Source organism: Hipposideros armiger, unplaced genomic scaffold, assembly GCF_001890085.2.
Source record: "Hipposideros armiger isolate ML-2016 unplaced genomic scaffold, ASM189008v1 scaffold_1279, whole genome shotgun sequence".
NCBI classification, from domain to species: Eukaryota; Metazoa; Chordata; class Mammalia; order Chiroptera; family Hipposideridae; genus Hipposideros; species Hipposideros armiger.
The window spans coordinates 136,100-160,232 of NW_017732629.1; the positions used below are offsets into that span (position 1 = coordinate 136,100).

Consider the following 24,133-nt stretch of genomic DNA (forward strand, 5'->3'; position numbering starts at 1 on the left):
CTGTAGGGTTTGAATGCATGGTGAGTCACACACAGCCCTCTAGGTCACCAGACTGGAGGTGGCAGGGAAGGGGGTGGGGGGTGGGGGCTATGGAGGGGAGAGAGAGCCTGGGAAAACAAAACCCCTGGAAGGTCTGGTGGGAGCGCTGCTCTGACTCTAAACTCTGTCTTCTATTGGGTCTCCTGAAAGCCCCCCAATCACACAAATTAGGGGTCCATGAAGTCCCTCTAGGGTGGGGAGTGGGAGCTCCCCTTTGGGCAGACACACACGCACCTTTTGCCTCTAACATTTTATCTCTCCAGGGAAGGAATCCGAGAACCCATGGGTGCAGGTTGCAGACCCATTCACAGGGCACCTCTGTGTCCTAGGTGCTCAGGAGAAACTTGGGCAGCCCGGGAAAGTGTGCCGTCTGGCTTTCTCCTCGTCCTATTACGTTGTTACCATTATTTCTTTTGCTGAGCACACTGTGTTGCTAACATGAACGGTGCATGGCCACCTTACAGTCCCGAGACGCACGGGATGCTGCATTCTTAAAGCTCAACGCCCCACAGAGTTAGGAAAAAAGTATCCGCTGCTGCCTGGCTCTACCCAGCTGTGGGTTGAAGGATGTTAAGGGCTGTGCGTCCTTGCCACCAACTTGCCTGCCTCCCTGGGTGCTACCGCCAGCCCGGGTTGCACCCTGTCGGGACTCTGTCCCGGGATCCGCCTGGCATCAAGGGCTTTAGGGGGAAAGAGGGAGGTGTCACAGTCCCCGCGCCTGACACTCCAGACCTCTCTCTTTCCACTCCGTCCTCACTGCACTCATTCACCCCAGGTTACTGTGCCCACCACCAGCCCCCTACGTGGAGGGCGCAGTTCTCCCAAATCCAGGCTGCACCCCCAACTCCGGACGCTCTCCCAGGGCTTGCCGGACCCCCATGGTCCTTCTTCTTACCTCCTGCCTCCTGGCTTCTTTTCTTGCTTCCTCTCAGCACCCCAGCTCTTAGCCAACCGTTTTCCCACCCATCCCCTTTCCACTTTCACTACCTCGCCCACTAGCGACCCTCTCCACAAGCTCCCAGGTGGTGCTGTCCCCGCCCTCCTTCCCCCAGCAGTGGCTGAAGGAGCCAAGGTGGCACGGTCTCCTGGGGTGGGTTCTTTTGAAAATTCACCTCCCTCCGGAATTTGCATCCCCCAGGGAGGGGACTGAGCTGACAGAAAGCTGCCTCCGGGGACGGGCTACAAAGCTCCCAGCCCAGACTATCGCACCCCCACCCCTCCCTACCCAAGGTCTAACTGGGGTCCCTCTCCTGCTTCCTGTGTTTACACCGCAATTTCGTCTCTGGGACTCGTGGGGTGAGCCCCAGCCCGGACTGGAGTAAGGCAACCGCCGCGGGCACAGCCCCACTCGCGGGCCGGGGCGAGAGGGGCTGGCGGGGAGGCGCTCGGAGCTCTCCTGCTCGCCCCTCCCTCTCCGGGGACAGGAAGGGGCTGATGGGGGCGGAAGGGGCCGGAGCCGGGGAGCTGGCGCTCATCAATTCCGCAGCCACCTCCTCTGCTGCCGGGAGGGGCGGGGNGGAGCAGTGGGGGAAAGCAGGCGGGGTGGAGCGGGAGTGCGGGGGACGATTAAGACTTAAGTCAGGAGAAGTTTGCGCACAGCTCACATCTGAGCGAGGGAAGGAAGGCGCCAGGAAGGTGAGCCTCCTGGACTTTGGGGAGATGGAAAGAAAGCATGAGGGGCAAGTAGTTGCCTCTTAGCCTGTAAGACCAGCTGAGGCGAGGTTTAAGCCATCACTTAAGACAGAATTCAAGTGTCAGGAAATCGGGAGTGGGGCAGGAGAAGGAGGGCTCGAGACTAACGCAGTTTGATCTCATGTCCAACTAGGAAAGCCAGCCCCCCAGGCGCTGGGTGGGCTGCGCTGCGCGTCTGGAGGACCTTCCTGGGTTGGAGAGGTGCGCGCCGTCTGCACCTCACCCTGCTGCTGACATCTCCTGCGCAGCAGATAGGCGCTCACGCCTGAGTTCCTGAGTCTCTGGAGTCACCACCTGCAAATTCCCTTCTCTTGTAATGAGCAAGTACCCAGCCGAAATTATGCTAGGTAAGGAGGGTCTGGGGATGAGGGGGACTAAAGCTTTGGGATGTTCCCAGGGATGGTTAACAGTAACGGTGCCCGAGGTACCTTGATTTTCATTATTATTATTATTATTATTATTATTATTATTAATTATTATCGTTATCATTATTGCAAAACTGCAGTTTGATTGTATTGTTGGAGGTTCTGATGTCGGGTCAGCTTAGTCTCAGCTGCTTCACCTTACCCTTGGTAAAAGTCCTGGAAAGGTGCTATGACTTAAGGTTTCATATTGAAGAGTCCTCTGATTTTCTGTGACTTTTACTATGTTGTTAATATCAATTTTCTCTCAAAAGTTTATTTTCCAACTTATCGGGCATGAAAATTACAGGGATGAAAGGGGTGGATTTTTTCCAAAAGGTGTCTATTAAATAACAAGCAGGTAACGTCGGCATCTATGTGTTGTGTCATGGTTGTTCTGGTTATTGGGATGAGTACAGTGGTGAATGGAGTTGCTTGTTAAGTCATGTTTTACAGAGAATTATTTTCCAACAATCATTTATGCATAGCAGCCATTCTTCACACCTATTAGGAAAAATATGTTGTGTGCGTAGTTTCCAAAAGGGTACTCTTTTTTCATGATGCTCTTTCCAAGCCTGGGTGAAAGACATCAAGAAAAGCTCTAACAAATTAATTCTTCTTTTTGAAACATTCATTTTTCTTCAGGTCCAAGAAAATCCAATCAAAGTCAGAAATCAACAATCCAGTTAGATTTTTAACCCATCATTCAGGCTTTATTTTGCAAATCTACTTAAGAAAAGTTCTATCTGCAAGCTTTTACCTAATATTATATATGGTATATGCAAGACTAGAAGACAGGGTCCTACTTACCCATCTTCAGGAGACCCTCACACTATGCTGGCTGTCATTAACCTGAACCAAGTCATCTGTTCAAGGCTATTTGTTAAAATTATTGGGCGACTGAAAGTGAAATGTTCAAAATAAACTAAAGTGGAACCATGTAGTTCCTGAAACTAATGTTTAAATAGCAGAGTGTCCAAGTTTGAGTGTGTCTTAAGTGATAACAGAAAGCAAATATTTTATACATTTGCATCACTTTGGCTTGCCATGAAAGACAATGTAGGAATGAATGCTTTTAGTGTTGTGGGATTTATAAAATAAAACTTGTAACAGAATGTTGCTAGCTTACTATGCATTCAGTTAAAGAACTCAGCTTTAAAAAGTCGAAATTGCTGGTTTTCTTCACTTGTACTATGAGAGGAACTAAGGTGATTAGATTTGCAAAGCATCTTTGCAGTTGAAGTCAGTATTCTCTGTGGGCACTTATTTCTACTCAATATTTTAATATAGCTGAAAACATCTGTCAGCCGGGGTTTGTTTTGGTTCTATGTCTCTAATCTACAGTTGATGTTAGGAACTATAGCCATAAGAATAATATTCAGTTATACTGTAAGATGCTTTAAAATTATTTACTGACCACACCAACACACTGAGCATAGTAAACATGAAATCCTTATTATAAGTTATTCACAAGAACACCTAATTAACCTTAGAGTTGTATTGTTTTATGATGCTTGGAATTAAAGAAAATTAGCTGATATAATTACGGCGTCTGTTTCCCATTTTCTTATGTTTTTGTAACTCCAGATAATAAATGATGATGGTTAGGTAAAGATAGAATTTGCCTCAGTAACTTAAAAAAATGGAGCTAAATCTTAGCACGGGTGTGCTGTGGCAACCCTGTTCTCGGTAAACTTCTCAGACTCTTTCAATGTTAACATGAATGAGGTTATTATCTATTGTTGATTCTTATTAGAGTAAAAATAAAGTGAAAATAGAAGACCAGTGATATTTTCAATGATAACCTAAATCAGTGTTCTCAGCCCTGACTTCAAATTAGAATTAATGGGAGAACTTTAAAAAAAAATAGAGATGCCCAGACCCTTCCCCAAACCAGTTAAATCAGAACATTGAGGAAGGGGTCTGCATTTTTATGCATCTTTTAAAGTGATTATGATGTGCAGCCATGATTGGGAATCACTGACCGAGGAGATTCCCGTCGGATGTGGTAGAACCTGTTAATGTCGGAGGGTCTTCCGTGAAAATAAATGTCATATGTTCTATTGTCAGTCTAATCTTTTTTCTTAAATATATATATATATATATATATACATATATATAAATATATATATATATATTTTTTTATATATATATATATATATATATATAAACTTGATTTCCCAATTAGAAGAAAAAGACTTTTTTTCCTTGATGGTAGTTGTTTAAACCATAACAGCTTCTGGGGGAAAAAAATACATTTTTCCCCCAGAAAACAAGCAATTGAGTTTGAAGCTTATTTGTCTAGAAAATGCTTTAGGAAATTAAGTCTACCTTTAGAAGATGTTGGACATAATGTTTTATGAAACACAGAACTTGATCTCGTTTTGCAAAGACCTACATGATGTGTAATGTGCCATTTTTGAAAGGGAGAAGGAGAAAAATAGTACCATTCTCCTTGGCACGTCAACTAGCATAGCCCGGGTGCCGGCTATGTTCTAGAATGTTCACAAAATTATTTATTTAAAGCTTACAATAGCTTTGTGAGGTACCAGCTATTATTCTGATTTACATATGAGGAAATTAAGGACCCATTAGGTTAATGAACTTGCTCAAAGCTACAAACCAAGTCCAATTTAATATGTATTTGAACAGGTCTTCTAATTCTAAGTTCAATATTGTCATGAAATATATATTTATGTACGTATTATATATATAATATATATAAATTTAAATAAATATATATATATTTAAATTTAAAGACAGCATGTTTTAAAAAAGCTGTATCGGTTAAGAACACAGATTCTGGCATGGCTCTGCTTGAGTTTTATGCCCTGCTCCATCACTTTCTAAGAAGCCATGTGATTTGGGGCAAATAATCTAACCTCTCCATGCCTTAATTTCCTTTATAAAATGAGGTTTTTCTAATGAGAATTAAATGAGTTAATATTTATAAATCTCTTTTGGTAGGTGGCTGGTGCATAGTAGGTCCTATGTAAGTGCTATATTTTTTAAAGTGTCATTTATTAAAAAAATATTTTTGATGGTTATATGCCAAGAATTGCATTAAGCCTGATGTTATATCAAAACATAAGACATGTCCCTGTTGTCAAGGATTTTGTGTCTAATAGAGAATCACCAATATAATCATTCCACTCAGGTATGAGATTTTTTTCCATTTTAATTAAAATTAAAGGCATTATTTTGTGTTACAACTGTGTGCTTTTCAATGCTAATATGATCTTCCAGAGGTCCATATAATGAGGATTATAAAACCAATTGATAATAATTTCTGTTGTTACAATGGTATTAACTTGTCTTCATTTCTAAAACAGAAAATAATATTCACATGCTTCTGGCTTCACTTTATGAGTTTAGAAAACAGGTAATATGGAAAGGTTTTTGGGTCTTTAAATTTTTATTTTCAAGTTGAAGAATTTAGGGAGGAAGAATTGGTAGAAAATGTTATTGGAATCTATTCCTCAATACTTCTAAGTGCAGTGTTCTTGAATTGTTTTCTGGAAAGAGTGTTGTCTTATTGGAACACAGTTTAAAAAAAAAAAGAAAAGAAAAGAATTTTAGGATAGAAAGAGTCAATTGAGGAGTACAGTTAAAAGGTCCCTACTATTGGACTGGCTCTGCAAAAATCTGTCTCGTAGGAGCTGGCTATGTTTCTCCCATGATGCTGGCAGCTCCGTGCCACTGCCCGGTATAGCATAATACCTCTCTGGTACCTGTGATACCCGAGGTGTTAAGAGTCTTTGTTCAAATGAAAAGCCTCTCTTCATTAAAAAATAGTATATGAATTGGTGTTCTTTGTAAAATAGTAACCCAGATACTCTAAACCTATGGAGCCATTGCTCAAAGAAATAAAGTACCTGGCTCGGTGAAATATTTTTGGTTTTTATAATCAATATTTAACCACTTCATTTCATTAAAATTTCTATTTGCAAATGTGTGTTTGTCTTTCTTCTCTTATCAAGTCTCAAGACTACTCCCAATGTTTCCCATGGATGCTGCAATTTTCTTCCTTGTAGTTTCACTGCCACCCCTTTAGTTTAAGCTTTTATTACCTTTAACAAAATACTTAGATATTCTCCTAATAGTCAGCCTCTCTGTGCTGTATTCAGTGTTACATGACGCAGTCAGACTTGTTTCCTAAGCTCCCATTTTGTCACCCTCTATTGCATAATCATTCAGTGATTGCCCAGAGATGGTAAGACTTAGAACCACTCTTCAGCCTGACATTTAAGGTGTTTTATGATATAATCCCACTTTATCTTTCCTGCCCAAGTCAAGTTGACCACCACAACAGTTCCCTAATTCCAGTTCTGAAGTCTCAGTGATGCCACAAACATCAACTCCAGGTTTGGAGTCCATCCTTCACTTTCAACCCTTACGCCCTTGCCTCAAAATTGGGGTGTGTGGCAGGGGAGAGGGGTTTGCATCAATGGTTCAGTGGCAGAGCTGTTTAGCTTTAGTGTTGGTTTCTTCCTGCAACCCCAGTCCCTGCCTTTCATTTGTCTACTAGTTCAGAATTCGGCGTTTCAAATCTTAACCTTTCTCCATCCTTCAAAAAGTACTAATCATTCACCCATAACACATCCAACAAATTTCCATTTTATAGCTTTGTTCATATTTTAAAACTCAATAAATATTTACTAAATGCCTATTATATCCTAGTCAGGGGATACTGTGACAAATTACAGTTCCAGGCTTTATGGGGATTGGAAGAGACAAGACAAACCAATAGACAATTACGCACCCGTGTAGTAAGTCCTGCAATAGAGAAATGCCGTGAATGCCCTGGAAACAGAGAGGAACAGCACTGAACTGGGTGTCAGGGAAGCTTACCGAGGGAGCTGACCCTAAAGGGGACATTATTGAGCATTGAGATGACAAGACAGAATGAACCAGATAAGGAGGGGAGGAGAAGAAGTGTGTTACAAGCAGGACATCAGGCTGTAAAAAGCCCTGGGGGCGTGAAACAACATGGTGATTTGAGGAGGCCAGGGATTTTAGTTGGCCCTGGTGAGGTCTGCAGGGCACCCATTACAAAGGGGTTTGCATTTTATCATGAAGACAATGGGGGTTCTTGAAGGAGTCAAAGTAGGGGACTGAAATTATCAAGCCTGCCATTCTGATAGATTACTCCGCTGGAAAAATAGGAGGAATATTAGACCCATAGTAGGATGGATACAAATTTACAGGAAGCCGGGAGCCTTATTGCAGTAACACTGGAGAAACAATTAGGGTCACCTTATGAGACATAGAAAAGGAAAGAAAACAGGAGGTTACTGTAGGAGTAGCTTTTGTAGCAGTTAGTGAATAATCGAAATTAGAGGTGAGATGAATGAGGGAAGTGGCCGATTATATGATCAATGCCGGGTTTCTTTCACAGGTAACAGGAGAGATGGATGGATGTTATTCACATAATCCAGACAAGGAGTACTTTAGGGAAGAAAGGTAAAGAATTTAATTTGGAACATGATGAATTTGGCTTATTCATGGGACGTTGTCCAGTAGAAGTAGATATAGAAATTTGTGGCTCAAGAGAAAATTCTGTAGTAGAGATAAAGATTTGGGAGATGTTACGTGTACCTATTTCAGCTGATGGTGTAGGAAAGGAGAACTTCACCTTTACAGAAGTAAATAAAAGCAGAAAATTTTAAAGAAAAGAAAAACATCTAAGTATATACCTCTACTTCTACCTCTACTCCTCCCCTGCCTCTTGCACTGGGCTGACGCTACTTAGGTGGTATTTACGGGTATTATAGGCAGGGAAATAATGAGACTTCCCTTCTCACATTCCCAATATAGGCCAGAGCCCTGGAAACAATTAATCCTAAATTGTTTGAATTACCAATCACCAGCAAGTTAAGACCTCCCAGACTTTAGTAATATCACTGAAATAATAACAAAATCGGCTACGATTCATTGGGCCCCTACTGTGTGCTGGATGCAGTGATGCTCAGTCACTTCTCATGACAATCCTACTGGATGTGATCAAGCACATTACGTAGGCGAAGAAACAGAGATTCAGAAAGTTCACATTATTTGCCCAGGTTCATGTATTTCTGAAGCGACAGAGTTGCAATGAACACCTGGGTGCCTGATGCCCAAAGACAAGACTCATTCCTCTACTGCAGTCAAATGACCTTTGGATGACGACTTAGAGATCTTTTTATTATAATTGGTATATATTAATTGTCCTGAATGATCAGAGTCTTTTGTAACAGATGGAATTGGGAGCCCCTTTCCAGGGACTTTTAAGTCATTATTCCTGGAGGCTTTAGGCTCAGTTCCCAACTCAATGGGGCTTGAGGAGCTGTGGCTATACTGAGAATGAAAGCCCAGCCTTTTGGGAAACAGGCTAACATAGTCCAGGCTCACGCTCTATGTCAAGTGGACATTCTAGGTAGCTCTGTCCATAAGCAGGCATTTCCTGCACAGCCACAAAAAAAATGTGAAATGTGATATAGTTCTTCTAGGCTTTCATGTCTGATCCAAATCTATTTTTATTAAATCCATATGAAATGAACTTATTGTAAACATATATAAATTCGGTGTCAGTCTAATACGAAAGCTATATTTATTCTTTCCTGGCACCTAAAAGTAACAGCACTTACCCCAGGACTATACTCGGGGGGGAAAAAACATCTCTTTGATAAGAATAATTTTACAAGGAAAGCTCTGCCGTTGGAGGAAATTTCCTCTCTAGCGAGGTGTTCACAAAGTCGACATGGCCAGCAAGGGAACAAGGAAAGGCAAATTTGCCCTGCTGCCAGATTTAAATTTCAAATTGGCTTGGCTCATACATTAATTAACCCAAACTTTGGCATAATTATTTGTTTCTAACCTTATGTCGGACAGACAACATTCTTCCAAGCGTGAGGGTGTGTTGTAGAATATGTCGGTGTTTACAGACATTGAGATGGGATTTCTTTAGCCTAAGATTCAAAAGAATGCAGGCACAGAGAAGGCAGTCATGCAAATTGCTTTAGCACCTCATTCCCTGGGCCTACCACTGGGCTCGAAGGTCACAACAATAATAGAACACTTCTTCATTCCTAACATCATATAGACTGCCAAGATGGCATTAAGGCAAAAAAATCTCGGCAACGTGGAGAGTGATCGTTGTACCTCAAGGAGCAATTCAGAAAAACCAAGAATTTACAGAGTTCTTTTTTAATCTCATTCAAAACGCAAATAATTTGTGTGTGGCCTCCAATGAGAAAAATACATATGCTTGCAAATTAGATATATTATTTTAGTGAATAGAAAGTTAATGAGAAATGTGGATTTCTCCTTAGCTACTAAAATTTTAAAAATCTTGGGCAAATGTGTGAATTACCAACTTGGAGTCAGCAAATATCAAAACTGGAAGTTACAGCTTCATGGAGAGGCATCTTAATTTGTTAAAGAGGCATTCCTAGTATTTGAGGTGATGCCGTACATTTTCTTGGTAACTGGTATTTTAACCTTTGTTATTGATTGAGTCCAGATGCTTTCCTTAAAGAGGAGACCGAGGCAGAGATGACGTATTTCTCCACCAGCAGGTGACAGTGTGGCCATGAGAATTTCAGCCACTGACTCCATGGCCAGTGCTCTCTTAAGGAAGTCTGCAAAGTTGCCGGGAGTCGTGAGCTTTTGCTGAAAAACATTTACATGAATGTTCTTGTAGATGACCAGGAGGAGAGTTAAACACATAAATAAGAGTGGCCCTGGGCTACACTGCATCAGAGGCAAAGCCTGTCTCTGGTGTCGATTCACGTAGTTTCCCACACACCTGCCACTCATAATATTTCCATTTATTCCAGAATCCTGCTTTCCTAAGGAAAAGCCCCTTTGCTTGCGCCTTTCCATAATCTCCCCCTGAACTCCCCTTGCCCACCAAAATCAATTGTGTTTTTTTGTTTGTTTGTTTGTTTTGTTTTTACCATATTCCTACAAACCCTGCTGTCTGCAAATAATGTAGTAGTGGAATGAACTCTTATTCCCATCAGGAAAAAAAATATTTACATTATCAGTGATTCAGGAGGTAATTCTCAAACTCGCATTTCCTGATGTGTGTTCTTTGATCAAATCAGTTTGGATCTTTATTCCCTCCCAAACTTGAAGCTTTATGCTACACGTGAGCATATTAAAAAGCTGTGAGAGGCCTGCTTCACTGCATAGCCATCACTTGTAATGTAGCCCAACCACTGTCATTTCTTGTCAGGACCACTCCAACAGCCTCCTATCTGACCTTCTCCCTAGCCCTTGGCCCCCTCCTCTACACATTCTCTGCCAGCACCCAAAGGGAACTCCTAAAATATAAATCGGATCCTGTTTCATAACCACCTAAGGGCTTTTGACTGTGCTCACACACTCCTCACCTTGGCCCCCAGTTCCTCTGTGACCTGGCTGTCACAGCCTATTGCTCCAACCTCACCTTACCTGGACCACTCACTCTGCCACGCCGACCCTGACCCATTCCCTGGGACACACCCTGTTCTTCACATGGGCTATTCCGGCTCTTCCCTCCATTTAGGATGCTCTTTTACTAATTTTCACACATTTCGCTGCTTCTCGTACTTCAGGCCTTGGCTTACATGTTACTGCCTCAGAGAGATCTGCCACAGTCAGAAGTACTTTCTAAACTAAGTATTTGCCGTTAATCTCTATATCAACTCCTTGCTTATTGCCATATAGATGATTTATTTCTATATAGATTATTTCCGTAATCTAAATAGAGCCAAATGTGCAACCTTGATCCATTATCTGATTCCCAGCAAAGCATAACTTCCGATTTTTAAGAAAAGTATGCTTTTAAAACTTTCAAGGAAACTCAAATATAAAATAGATTTATTGAAAGAGTTCAATGATGATGATAATGTTAATAGCTAACACTTACATAGCACTTACTATGAACCAGTAATGTTCTAAGCCTTTTGTAGATTTTAACATATTTAATCTTCACAGCAATCATCTCAGGTAGGTACTATTCTTATCTCCTTTGCACAATGAGGAAACTGAAGCACAGAAAGGTAAGTAACCTACCAAAGAACACACAGCAAATCCACGACAGGTTCTGAAACGAAACCAAAGGAGGCCTGGCTCCAGAGAGTAAGTAAACCCTAAAAGAAAAACGTGTATTTATGTTACATTTTATGTTTATTTAACTTTTTGTTAAAAGCTTAACAGCTAAACTTTTGTTCTTACGATATAAAATGTCAGTTTTGCGTTTTTGCAGGTCTTTCAACAGCAGCAGATCCATGGATTTCTCTCTTTTTCTTACAAAATTAAAGGAATTAACTAATGCTTTTTCTTATTTGTTCTAAATATTAATCTCTACAGCTGCCACGGAAGGTACCTGTTCTAATAGTATTCCACTCTGCCCTGTGGTTTATAAGAAGGGAAAATTGTGCTCCACAAGTTGACACCTCATTCATTAAAAGCAGAGTCCAATACAAAAACTTAATCTGTTTTATTATGGTAAAGGTGCAGTTTCTACCAAAAAAAAAAAAAAGCAAAACGCAGCTCTTTACAAAACATGGTTTTAAATAGAATTTCAAAGCTCTATGTTGATTACTTACATGAAAACTAGTCAGAAACCCATGATATATATGGTTTTAATGATGTGCGGCGAGGGAGGGAGGGGAAAATAGTGGTCTAAAAATGGCCAGTACAAATACACTGAATTTTAATTAGCCTAAAAATGGTCAAGTTTCCTATTCACTCATTTGGAGATGATAAACTTTCCAAGACCTATTTTGGAGCATGGCAACTCTTTTCCACGTGCTCCAAATGGTTTCATTTCCCTGTGCGATGACTACCATTGTACTCTGTGTACTTGTGCAACGGGAGGGATCTGTTCAGAAACCCAAAGGAAAGTCTGCGTGTACTTCCACGTTCAAGTGGCTCAGCCTTTTGCAAGTGATTTCTATGTGCCATATCTCTGATATGTTTTTGATTTATTTACTATTTCTGTGTAATCTATTTACCATTTTCTAATATTAATTTTAGCTTGTTTATTTGCTGTTTTTAAATTTTTCATGCATTCTATTGTGTAATATGTTTTATTCTAAAGCTTCTTTTTTCTTTTACTCCACAGTTACTGCTCACTTTAAGAATAATAAAGGAAAGAATGGAAAAACATGTGTTTCAGGGACATTGCACAGAATAACTGATCTAGAACCTGTTTTACGTTAGATTACCCAATTGCCCTGTGAATCAGGACATTTTTCCAGCAGTTGGTTACATTTTAGAGGCAGGGAAAGAAATACATCAGAAAGTGAGGAGATTTTATCCTCCACAATTGTATGAAAGTGTAATCAAATTCATGGAGGAAAAGAATGGAAGAAAAAGGAGCATATACGGCATGAGAAAAAACTTTCATTTCAATCTAATTAGAAAAGAATATCTACTGTTAACACTTCTGTCAATTTGATATGATGCTATATTCTAATTACTCAAGAAAAAATAGTTCAGGATCTTTTTGGCACTTTATCAACGCTCAAAAATTACAGAATAATATTATATTACCCTCAGTAATGCAAAATATTCTCTCAGGATGGGGAAAAAAAGCACGTGATCTTTAACACAGAAATTCATCTTGAAGGCTTTTGAAGATTGATCAGTGCCTAATAGAAGAGGAACAGTCATCATTCTATTCAGTATAGGTAACTGTTAATTTAGTCAAATCAATTTAGCAGAAGCCCAAAGTTTCGTAAATGTTACGTTATAGAATTCATTTAGACCATGCCTAAATTTTTCCCTTCCAGAAAACAAAAGAACAACCAGTTTACAAACAAAAGTAGGGAGGTTCAAATGGCGAGCATACTGGCTCTGGCAATAGCGCTTTGAACCTCGAAAGATGAGATAGAGCCTACTTTCTCTGATACTTCCCTGTTGACTCAACAGGGATTTTTCTAAGCCCCCCTTTTTTGTTGTTGTTATTTGATATTTCCAATCTGTACCACCTCTGAGCAAAACAAGAAAAACACATTTGAGCTCTTCTTCATGTTTATTATAAATTGCCACCTATAAGATTCAGGATAAGACCTCTAGATTTGATACAACAGGTTCTGTCAATAACAGCTACCTCTCACCATCAGTTTTGCAAATGCATACCCCTTCCTAGCCTTCACTGAGATTCTTAAGTCCTCGTGTTAGTTTATGTTAGTCCATGATCTACATACTTACATAATTGAGGAATTTTCAAAAGGACATAACGCTTCCCTATCAGGTTCCCGCTCCTCTCAGCCACTTGCAAGTCTTCTAAAAACACCTTTTACTTTTCCCCACTCCTTAGTACACAGGTGCTTATGGATGATTAGAGCAGATCTTAGAGGTCCTAATGCAATTACTTCATCATATACATGAAGAAGTAAAAGATACATGATTTCTTCACTGCATCACATGTTCTTGGGGGACTAGGAGGGAATAGCTATTTCAGCTCCATCCCATGGTGCATCAGGCAATTTTACATTTGGATTTAAAGGTGAATATTAGAAAGAAAATAGGACATTCACTATCAAGGAGCCAAGATCATTGCAATATAGGCTGAGTTTATTTCTCCTTTTGGCTCCATCACTATCCAGCATCTTCCAGCTAGCCAGACTCCATGTCACATTAAATTTAAAAATGGGTCAGGACCCAGACATAACCACCATGGTGGCTAGTGGGCATTAGGTGTGGAGGTAAGTGGCATCTTGGGTGACTCTCTGAGTTTCCCAGGCTGATGGACACCTGAAAATATAAACTTAGGCAAGAGAGAAAGCAAGCTTATCTGGTCTTAAGCATTCCTCATTGTATCCAAGCTGGAATTTATTTTTTATTTTTTGCAGTCTTCATCTTTTTTTTCTTTCCTTTTCACAATGCTTTTAAGCAGAGGTCCAAAATAGATATTGCTAAGTTTTTCCGTGGTAAGCGTGCAGGTGTTTTGCTTTTAAGATTTCTCAGTATGCTTGTTTAAAAAACATTTAAAACTTTCCCAAGGCAGTTTGTTGATGGAATTTCTTTCAGATGCATTCAGAACCTTAAAGGACAAATAAGCGGGACAGGTAAGTTTTTAGGCCCACAACAAAGGGATTGGCTACAGCCTGGAACAGAGTCCCCAGCAGAGCACTGACGAGGGGTCTGGGGGGAGTTAAGGGCGGTCTGACACCGGTGAATGCACTAGGGGAATGGGGATGAGAAATGTCACAAAAATAATATTCTTAATTGGGTTTATGGTATATGTCTATCTTTGTACAAACTTCATTGTTTTGTTTATGTTCCACAACCGTGCAAGTTAGCTATTTTTACCTCTATTTTATAGATGGGAAAACTGAAAATCAAAGAATCTAAATAAATTAATATGAAGAAATAAGAATAAGAATTATAACTGATAATATGTTCATAAGTTAACTTTAAAACTAACATTTTTAGAGAGCTTATTATGTTGGCACTTGGATGAATTATTCATTACATTCTCATAATAAACACAAGCATTATTATCATACCCATTTTACCTCCAGGAAACAGTGAGGCTTAGCGACTTAAAGAAAGACGGTATAACTAGAAGAGAAGCAGGATTTAAAGGTAAACAGCCTAACTACAGAGCCCATGGTTTGAGTCGCTGTTCTCTCCTACTAAAAGCAGAGCATACATTCTTGCCCAGATCTGTTTGCAGGGTCCCACATGAACTTTAAAATAGAAGTTCTCAAATTTGGCCTGATGACCCATGCTGATTCACAATGGACAGCATCATTTAAAACACACATCGACAAAATGACGGAGACACATTTAAATGAAGTTTCACTGTCTGGCAACAAAGATAAAAAATGTCAAGAGTTTCTCCTGCCACGAAGTCTGTTCGATCTAAAATATTGCACTTTTTTCAAATAATAATTGCACTATTATTCCTTTTCTGGAGCAAAAATATCCTTCCTTTTTCTCTAATGATGATTGATGGTAATTGATGACAGTCTTTTAAAAACTATTCTTTAAATATTTAAATACCCTTAAATATTAAAAAATGGTAAATTTGTCAACCCTATGCCCCTACCTCACATCGGGAACAAGGAGAGAGGGATTGTATTCATTTATAAAATTTAAAAATTTGGGCTCTTTTAAAAGAGGAAAATAATGCTTTGGGGGAATGAGGAGTGGTACACAAAGCAAGCTCTACAAATTGGCCCAAGATTAACCCTAATGCCAGTGAGTGCCACTTTATAGATTGTACAGAATTTTCAAGAAGGCAGATTATAGTAGAAAGAAAGTGACCATATATAAAACACCTAAGCTTTGTAGTGTACACGTCTTCTAGGAAGTGCCTTCTCATTGAGTGTCTCATTTGATCTGCACCCAACACCCCCTGATGCCCTGCGACTGAAACAGGATGGGGGTTGTCTTTCAAGTACTTGTATTTCTTGGCCACTGTTTGCCTCAGTTTCTTTTAAGGAAGGAATTATCCTATCTTAAAAGATTATTTCATGGGTTTTAAATAAAGCAAGAAAAGTGCTGAGCATTGTACAAGGCACAAGCAATCACTGCTATCTGTTATTATAATTATTATGACCCAGATGATAAAACTATAACTCAGATTAAAACATGAGCTAAAGTGGCTCATCTAGTTTAAGTGATGGAGTTGGGGTTTGAACCCACTTCTAGCCACATCCCAAAGCTCCTTTTCGTTACCTCTCACCTACAGTTCTGTGCATCCCAAACTTCCTTTTCACTATCCCGTACCTCAGTTCCAGTAATGGAAACACCTGAGATCCCACTGATTTAAATGCGTCTTCATCATTCTGTAGATGTGTGTTTTAAATGATACTGTCCATATAGGCAGAGCGCATAAACTTCTCAGTAGGAAAATCACATGAGATTGAAAAGGATTTATTGTATATATCAATCCAATAAAAGTAACATTAAAACAAATGCAAGGAGGAATGGAAATTGTAAAGATCACCAGATCTTTTTCATATCTCAGATGATATGAAAAATAAGATTCTCTAGTGCATAAAGGAGGCAATAGCTAAAGGTCATCAGTTTAATGGGAAGATAAAATTTGAAAGTGGACCATAATTTTTATATGTATAAAAGAGGCCTTATTGTGTGACTAGTACATGCCAACAGATATATTTTCCTAAATTACACACATTGACAGTGTGTTATGTGTTTGTTTTTTGTATAAATTTCCTGAAAAGTGACACCATCTCTTGGATAGGATTGAGCATGGCTTTAATTGTCAATGGAAGATTAGAAAAAGTGGGTGTCTCACTGATTCCTTAGTCAAAGCTTTGTTTTGTTCCTAATCTTAAAGAAGAAGTTTCTGTATTTTTAAAGAGAAAGAAGAAGTGTAACATATTTCAGTCCTTGGAGCAAGCAAATGAGGAAGCAAAGCCAATTTCTTTTCTTTCAGAAGGGTTTTCTCTTAGCATACTCTAATTTAGAGGTTCATCTCTTGAATTCATCAGAGATCTGGATCTTAAAGAGCTGCTTCTAATATATTCAGAGACAAGAGTATACCTAATATACACTGTGTTGTGAGAATGACTATCTTGAACTAAAGAATTTGACAGATATTCAGTTTCATATCTTCCCATGACTTAGGATGCAGATTGGCCACAGGAGCTTGTCACATGGTGTGTCAGCCAACAGACAGGGACAATAACAAGGCTGGATCTCCAAAGGGAAGTAAAGAGTTATGAGGTTAAGTTATACACATTGAGAGGCAATGTACTTGAAACCTATGTAACTGTACTAACAATTGTCACCCCAATAAACTTTAATTTAAAAAAATAAAGAGTTAGGCAGGGACACCAGTGACAATCTGAAGGAGCTGGAGATAATGTTTGAGAGTCTCACTTGCTGCACCAATTTATGAAAATGACTTGAAAATATTTACATTCAAATACCAACATATTTTCTCACGGATGAACTTTGCTCCATGAAAAATAATGAGTAGAAATATTCAAAGCATTTGTCTTTCCAGTACCTAAGGAGTGTGCCAGCCACTCACCGCTACTCCTAAAAGTAAGAAGGGGAGAGTCATGGCATTTAGCTTTGGCTCTATTTCAGGTAATGGAAATATTTTAGACAAAATAATCAACTGAATTTACAATACCGATCAATTATTTTACAAAGCCGTAAAAGAGCAAAGGCCTTGGTATATAACCCATGAGAGTGGGGAAGGTGCTTCTTTTTTTAATTGTTTCTAGTCTCATTACTTTTTTTACCTGTGTGTGTGTGTGTGTGTGTGTGTGTGTGTGTGGTAAAAATGCTAAGGATCCCCTTTCTTAGCAGATTTCAAGTATATAATACAGTATTATTAACTATAGTCACCATGCTGTGTGTTGGAAGACACTTCTAAATAAGCAAACTATAGAAAGTCAGATCAGCTCAGTTTCGCTAGACAGCAATCATGGGAACTGATTTGTCCTAGGGGCTTGGAGTAGGGAGCAGAAAAGTCTTGGCTTACTAGTGTCCAATTAAGTAAGTCTTCCCTGTGACCTGTGAGTGTGAATTCTGCTAAGAAAGGGGTACTGTAGAAACTTGCCTAACTTGCCCTACCATTTTTGAAAGTTACAATCTGTGGCCAGTCTTACCATTTTCTCAAAACAGCGTTCTCAACTTCTTTTCTGTCCTCATGACGTGGAAGTTGAAAGGGACGATGATTTTATTAGTTGTCAGATTTTTTTTTTAACCTCCCATCTCCTCTCCTTACTGCACTGATGCAGTTCTCAAACCTCAGCCAGCAACAAAATTACTTAGAGGCTTGTTAAAACACAGACGGCGGGCCCTACTCCAGAGGTTCTGATTCCGTCTAAGGTGGGGCTTCAAAATTTGCATTTCTGGTACGTTACCAGGTGATGCTACTGCTTTTGGTCAAGCCCTCAAATTCACGAATACCTCCCAGGTATCCCTTTCAACACACTGTCTTTCCTCATCCTTCCATAGTTGGAGGATTCTCCATTTGATTACTGACTGCCCAGTGCTATTCAGCCTCACATCAGCCCTAGCATTTCCCTGGCCACTCAGAATGTCAGCAAAGCACCGACAATAATGGCGATTGTGTTCTGAGTGAAGTATTCCAGATGCTTTGCTTCTTCACTGCCTGTGTTTCCAATATTATGTTTCCTTCCAGTACTTTCTTTCTGATATTTCCAAATTCGTATCAAAAATAGCTGGGTGAATGGGAAGAAAAGGTTGTTTTTCTCCCTTATTTTTCTTAATTCCAGCTAAATGTTGATTAATATAATAAAAAGAGGCATCTTTATTTAAAAGACTATCAAGAACAGCAAAACATGATGAAATCTTCTCTCCCCTCCCAACATCTCTACTGAGCCTTTGAGAGATTAAAAAAAAAGAAGAAGAAGAAGAAGAAGCAGCAGCTCTGTTTATTTCAAATGGCATTCTTCTAGCTCACTTAAGGTAAAAATTTCAGGAAGAGGCTATTATTCCCCTTAAAAAAAAAGGCATAGTAAATAATGTTTTAAATAGTACAAATAAATAATTGCCAAACTTAGGTATTCAAAGAAATAAAGATCCTACCAATATGACTGCCTTTAAAACTACTACTGCTGGCATAATAATTATATGGAGGTCAAAAAGTGCTTTATTTCTTTCTAAAAAGTGAATATAGGGCAGTAGTTCAAGAATGTACATAGTTTTGTTTTGTTTACTGTATTTGTCTATTTTAACAATAAAAAAGTTTTAAGAAGAAGCAGAGAAAGTGTAAAAAAGATTACTAGATTTAAGAATCTTTGTTCAAATCACGTATATTGTGTGCCTACTCTGGGCAAGGCACTGTTTCAGGCAATTGAGGTACAGCAATAAAAGGCAGACAGGCCATAATGCCTCAGAAGCATTCTAACACAGAAGATAGGTGATAAACGAATGAATATAACCAAAAGATTAAAAGGAGTTACGGTCTTGCCTTATCAAGGGTCAATACATACCATGAAACTGAAATAACTAAAATACCATGGTATTGACACAGAAAAAGTGTAACTAAATGAGTGGAACAGAATAAAGAGTCCAGAAACACCTTTAGTGTTTAGGAATTTAGTATGTGGTGACATTGGCATTTCAAATCAGTAGCAAAATGATGAAGAATTCAAAATACACATCTACCTTGTACCATGCTCAGAAGCAAACACTGTTGTAGTTCAGTGTAAAAATTAAAACCGTGACTGTGTTAGGAAGAATATAAGAGAATAAATATGTTCATTATAATCTAGGTGTTATAATTCTAAGCATAATACGAAACCCGAAAAAGAGGGCAGAATAAAGGATTTGACTATATTTAAATTTAAAAATTCTATAAAGTGATAATTTCTGAAAATAAAATTAGAAGTGAACTAACAACATGGAAAAAGTATTTACAGCATACAGAGCAAACAATATTTATTGAACAAGTACTCTGTACAAAGCACCACCCTAAAAATTAACAAACACTGTATTATTTTTAAGACTCAAGAAAAACCTATCAGGCATGTAGTCTTATTATTCTAGTTTTATATATAAACAGTCTGAAGATTGGAGACTTTAGATAAAGTACCAAAGTCATCCAGCAAGAAAGAGGCAAAACTGGAATTTAAATCAGATCTCCCTGACTCTCGAGTGTGTTACTAAACACTAAGATACAAAGAGCTCCTATAAATCCAAAATACAACAGAAAAATAACCCAATTTTTTAAAAATTGGGAAGTGTTATAAATCCACTGAAGATGAACCAAATAGCCAAGGTCATTATAATAAGTCTGACTAATGATCAAGGAAAAGCAGGTGATGTAGTGTTACTTGTCAAGATTACAAATGTTCATACACTTTGGTCCAGCATTTCTATTTATTATCTACCCTCGAGAAATGAGGGTCTTTCTGTACATACCCTTCGGTACCTCTATAATATTCCTTGAAATATTATTTGTAATTCTTCAAAGCTAATTACTCCCTAAACACCAATCAATAGGGGAATAATTAAATGTATGGCATATCTATATTGTGCAGTGCTATACAGCCACTAAAAAAGAATAAAATGTATGTACTGACGTGCAAAAATGTTTATCATATATTAAGTAAAAGAAAGTTTTAGAAGAATAATATCTAGAGGGATAAATAGACCCTGTTTTGTAAAATTATACATTCTGTGCACACCTGTGTGCACAGAAAACTATCTAGAATGGTAAACTTCAAATTGTTCATTGTTTCTACGACTGAGCAGTTATATTGGAGAAATGGGATGGGTATGAAAGAGAACTTTAACTTATATAATATAAAATAAAGTATAAAATAAAATCAAAATTCTTTCCAGTTTAGATGTTATAATAAAAATATATATGTTTTTGTAAATGGTAAGGTTTTGTTCTTTTTTGATGGCCTAGAGAATATTATGCTAAATGAAATAAATCAGACTGAGAAAGACAAATACCATATTATCTCACTTATATGTGGAATCTAAAGAATAGAATAAATGAGCAAACAAAACAGAAATAGACTCATAGATATAGAGAAAAAACTGATAGTTGCTAGATGGGGGACAGAGGGTGGGAAGATGGAGGAGAAGATGAAGGGATTAGAAAGTACAAATTTGTAGTCACAATATAGTCACAGGGATGTGAAATACAATATGGGAAATATAATCAATAATGTTGTAAAGATTATATAGAGTGCCAGTTGGGTACTGGACTCATCAGGGGGATCACTTCATAGATTATATAGATGCCTGACCACTGTGCTGTACTCCTGAAGCTGATGTAGAATAATACTGAATGTCAACTATAATTATAGATATAGATATAGGTAATATAGATACAGATATAGATAAATTCACGGGGTTTAAAGTACAGCATAGGGAATATAGTCAATGGTATTGTGACAGCTATATAGGGTGTCAGAGGGAGAGTAGACTTTAGGGTGTCTAATGTGAGGGTTGTAAATGTCTAATCATTATGATGTTTTGTATACCTGAAACTAATATTAAAAAATAAAATATTAAATTTTTTAAAATATGTGTTTTATAAAAGACAATAAGAAAAAAGTGCAGTGGAAAACATTTTTAAAACAGATTTTAGTTAAAAAGTAAAGAATATATCAAAGACATTCCAAATTAAACAGCCCCGGCCATTTCTTCTTGAATAGGACCTCTGAATGCAAGGGGAAATACTTCCAATTTATATCTGACTCCAGGATATCAGTGCCCTTGAATGGCAAGCTGTGCTTTCATCCTTTTCCAGGCCACTGATAATAAAGGCCATTTAAATTCCATTTCCGTTTTCATCCTTCATCCCTACTCTGCTGTTTTAAAGCAAGAACTTGCCCTGGAAAAACAAATTCAAGTATCCCCAAGTATCTTGGTGATCTAAGGAAAACCTTAATGGATTCAAAAAGGATTATGTGTCCATGTTGATTTTTGAACTGTTTGCAGGCTGCAGTATTTGGTTAAGGTGAGCCGTGCAGTGTGAAATATCTGCTCCAGGCATTTGGCCATCAGTTTCTCTCCTCTGTATTACAGATTAATCTTATTCTCTGCACAGTTGGTGAAACGGACCTCAGTGGATATGCGATGTTTTAATAAGATTCAAAATTGAGCAGATATAAATACTTGTTCATTCATAAATATGGTAAACCTCTTCTGTCCACCAATCAGCCTCTAGTCTTGTCCCCTTGCTGTCAAGTTTTTGTTTATCGAGACTTGTTTTTCAGCATATGATTTCAGATTAGATGCTAGCTCGATGTTTCTACCTGTTTTAACAAATCTATGATCCACTCAGGGCTGTGCTTAATCAATGCCACTTGATAGTCATTATCCTGCATCAATAAACTCTTGAACAAGTTCAGAATTCAATGCCTCCCCTTTGATAATGTCTATCTCTTCAAAACAACTTGAAGGGAAACATCATTCTATTGGGTTGTCGGAATAGTCATGACACATTTTTGCAACGAAAAACAAAGAAAAAATACATCATGACTTTTCTGACAACCCAATAGATGCTTGCGTTAATCTGCTCCATAAGTGACATTTTGCTATTTAAGCCACTATCAGATTTACTTGGGGCTACCCACCATAGTCCCATCACAACTGTTCCAAATGACCCAAGGAGTATCCAGGCCTGTCATTTCTTTTTCACAGCCAGTTTGAGGATAATGAGTCTGTCTTTCTCTAGTCTACCCACAGTCCCTAAGGGCCCCAAGTTAACTGTGCCTGCGGTGCTTTGGAGCACAGAGGGGATAGAGTATTGATGGAGCCTGATCAGATCAAAACACCCTGTATCAAGCTCTTGACCTTCTACTTATCCAGAAGTTTCTCCAGCCCCCTGCAGAGTATTGACACCTGAGTCATAGCTTTGCTTGACATTCTCTGTCATCTGCCTGCACAGAAGTTCCCACTAGCCCTCAAGCCCTGGGGAGATGGGACCTGGCAGTTATCCCATAACCTCAAGGACCCTCAGTATAGTAGTTAAGTACAGGCTCTGCAGTCAGGGATTCTAAGATCGAGCCCTGGCCTTGTCAGCTACTGACAACATGACATGGGGCAAACAATCTAACCTTCCTATGCCTCAGTTTTCTATCTAATCAATAAGGATATTAGTTCCTACCTCTGAGGGTTACTGTGGCAATGAAGATTGAGTGAGTAAGGCTTTTAGCACAGTGTCCGGTGCAGAATAAGTGCTCAAATATTAATGATATTCTGTACTATATGACATGTACTATTATATTTTTTATATAATGACCTGGCAACTGGATGGTTCACTATCTCAGCCTTTAGAATTCCTCACTTGTCCTAGCCCGGCAGCTGACACAGTGCTTGGCTTAGACTGGAAATGGCCTGTTGCTACCTGGTCTTAAACTTCCTGCTCTTCCTAATGAGCTTGCTGGACTCTGTATCCTTATACAATAATAGCTTGGTTTGCAAGCATAATTCGTATGGAAACAAACTACTCATATTGCAAGACATCTCTCGTTTACTACATTAAAATGCATTAGAAATGTTTGCTTGTCTTGCGGAACATTCGCAAACCAAGTTACTCGCAATCCAAGGTTTTACTGTAGTTCTCTTACATCTCTCATTCCCGTAGGTTAGGTTACCTTGTTCTTAGAAAAGGTTGATGAATATCAATCCCTTTTGGGAGACATATTTTAACGGGGTCATCTTTTTTTTTTCATCTTTAATAATTTAGGTCATGTGGGCTGTCTAACTTCTAACTTCTTTGATCTCTTTGCATGTAGATTTCCTTTCTTTGAGGAAAAGTTCGCATTTGTAAGATGATTCTTAATCTATAAGGAATAGGAACAGATCTTATCTAGTAAATGTTAAAAACCTTTCTTGCCAATCTCTAAATAGGACCATCATGAGAAATAAATATTAATATACTGTCCAATGATGACCTCTAATAGAAAAAGTGCCTCTAACAGTACACAAAAGCACATTTTTATACATCAATTTTCATGATGGTTTATGTAACGTGCACATCTTCATATGAGAAAGTAAACAGATAAAACAAAAATCTTGTGGTAATACGCCAAAGCCACCATGAAAGTATCATACTAAAGCCAAAAATGGAGTGGAGGTGTCAGTCTAAGGTTTCTCTTTTGATCCTAACAAGTTTCACAATTAAAATTTCATTCCAAACATCTTGAACAAATTAATAAAAGCAGAAATGGCAAACAGGTTCCGTCTCATGTGTCTGCTGTGGAACTCTGTGCTGCAAAGTATGCTGAGGTCACATCTAGGCACTGAGGGCCATGCTAGAAGGTTAATATCTATCATGGCTGCAGGAGTGATTAATGATGGGATTTGGGCCACACAGTTACCATCCTGCTTGTCTTTGGATCACACATGCATTTGCTTTGTGTGGTCAAAGTATGGTGTGCATTTTGTGGAAAGGGAGAATGCACTGACATTTGGGGAGTGGAGGCAAGGATTATTCTCAACCAGACACTATTCAAAGCACTTCACAAATACTCATTGAATAACTACAATAGCCCCCCCGAAAAGTACATACTATTATTAACTCCATTTTGCAAATGGAGACA

At 38.7% G+C, this 24,133-nt stretch overlaps 1 protein-coding gene across 1 annotated transcript in view; it reads left to right on the forward strand.

Moving 5' to 3' along the window:
- Window positions 1–1,332: 1,332 nt before the first annotated feature.
- Window positions 1,333–24,133, forward strand: part of LOC109377070 (calcitonin receptor-like) — a gene marked incomplete at its 3' end in the record, with an annotated part of 109,610 nt that continues 86,809 nt past the window's right edge. Inside the window, exons 1-2 of the mRNA XM_019633296.1 lie at window positions 1,333–1,357; window positions 1,865–2,078. Coding sequence (XP_019488841.1) covers window positions 2,048–2,078 — 31 coding nt within the window. The remainder of the gene's footprint in view (window positions 1,358–1,864; window positions 2,079–24,133) is intronic.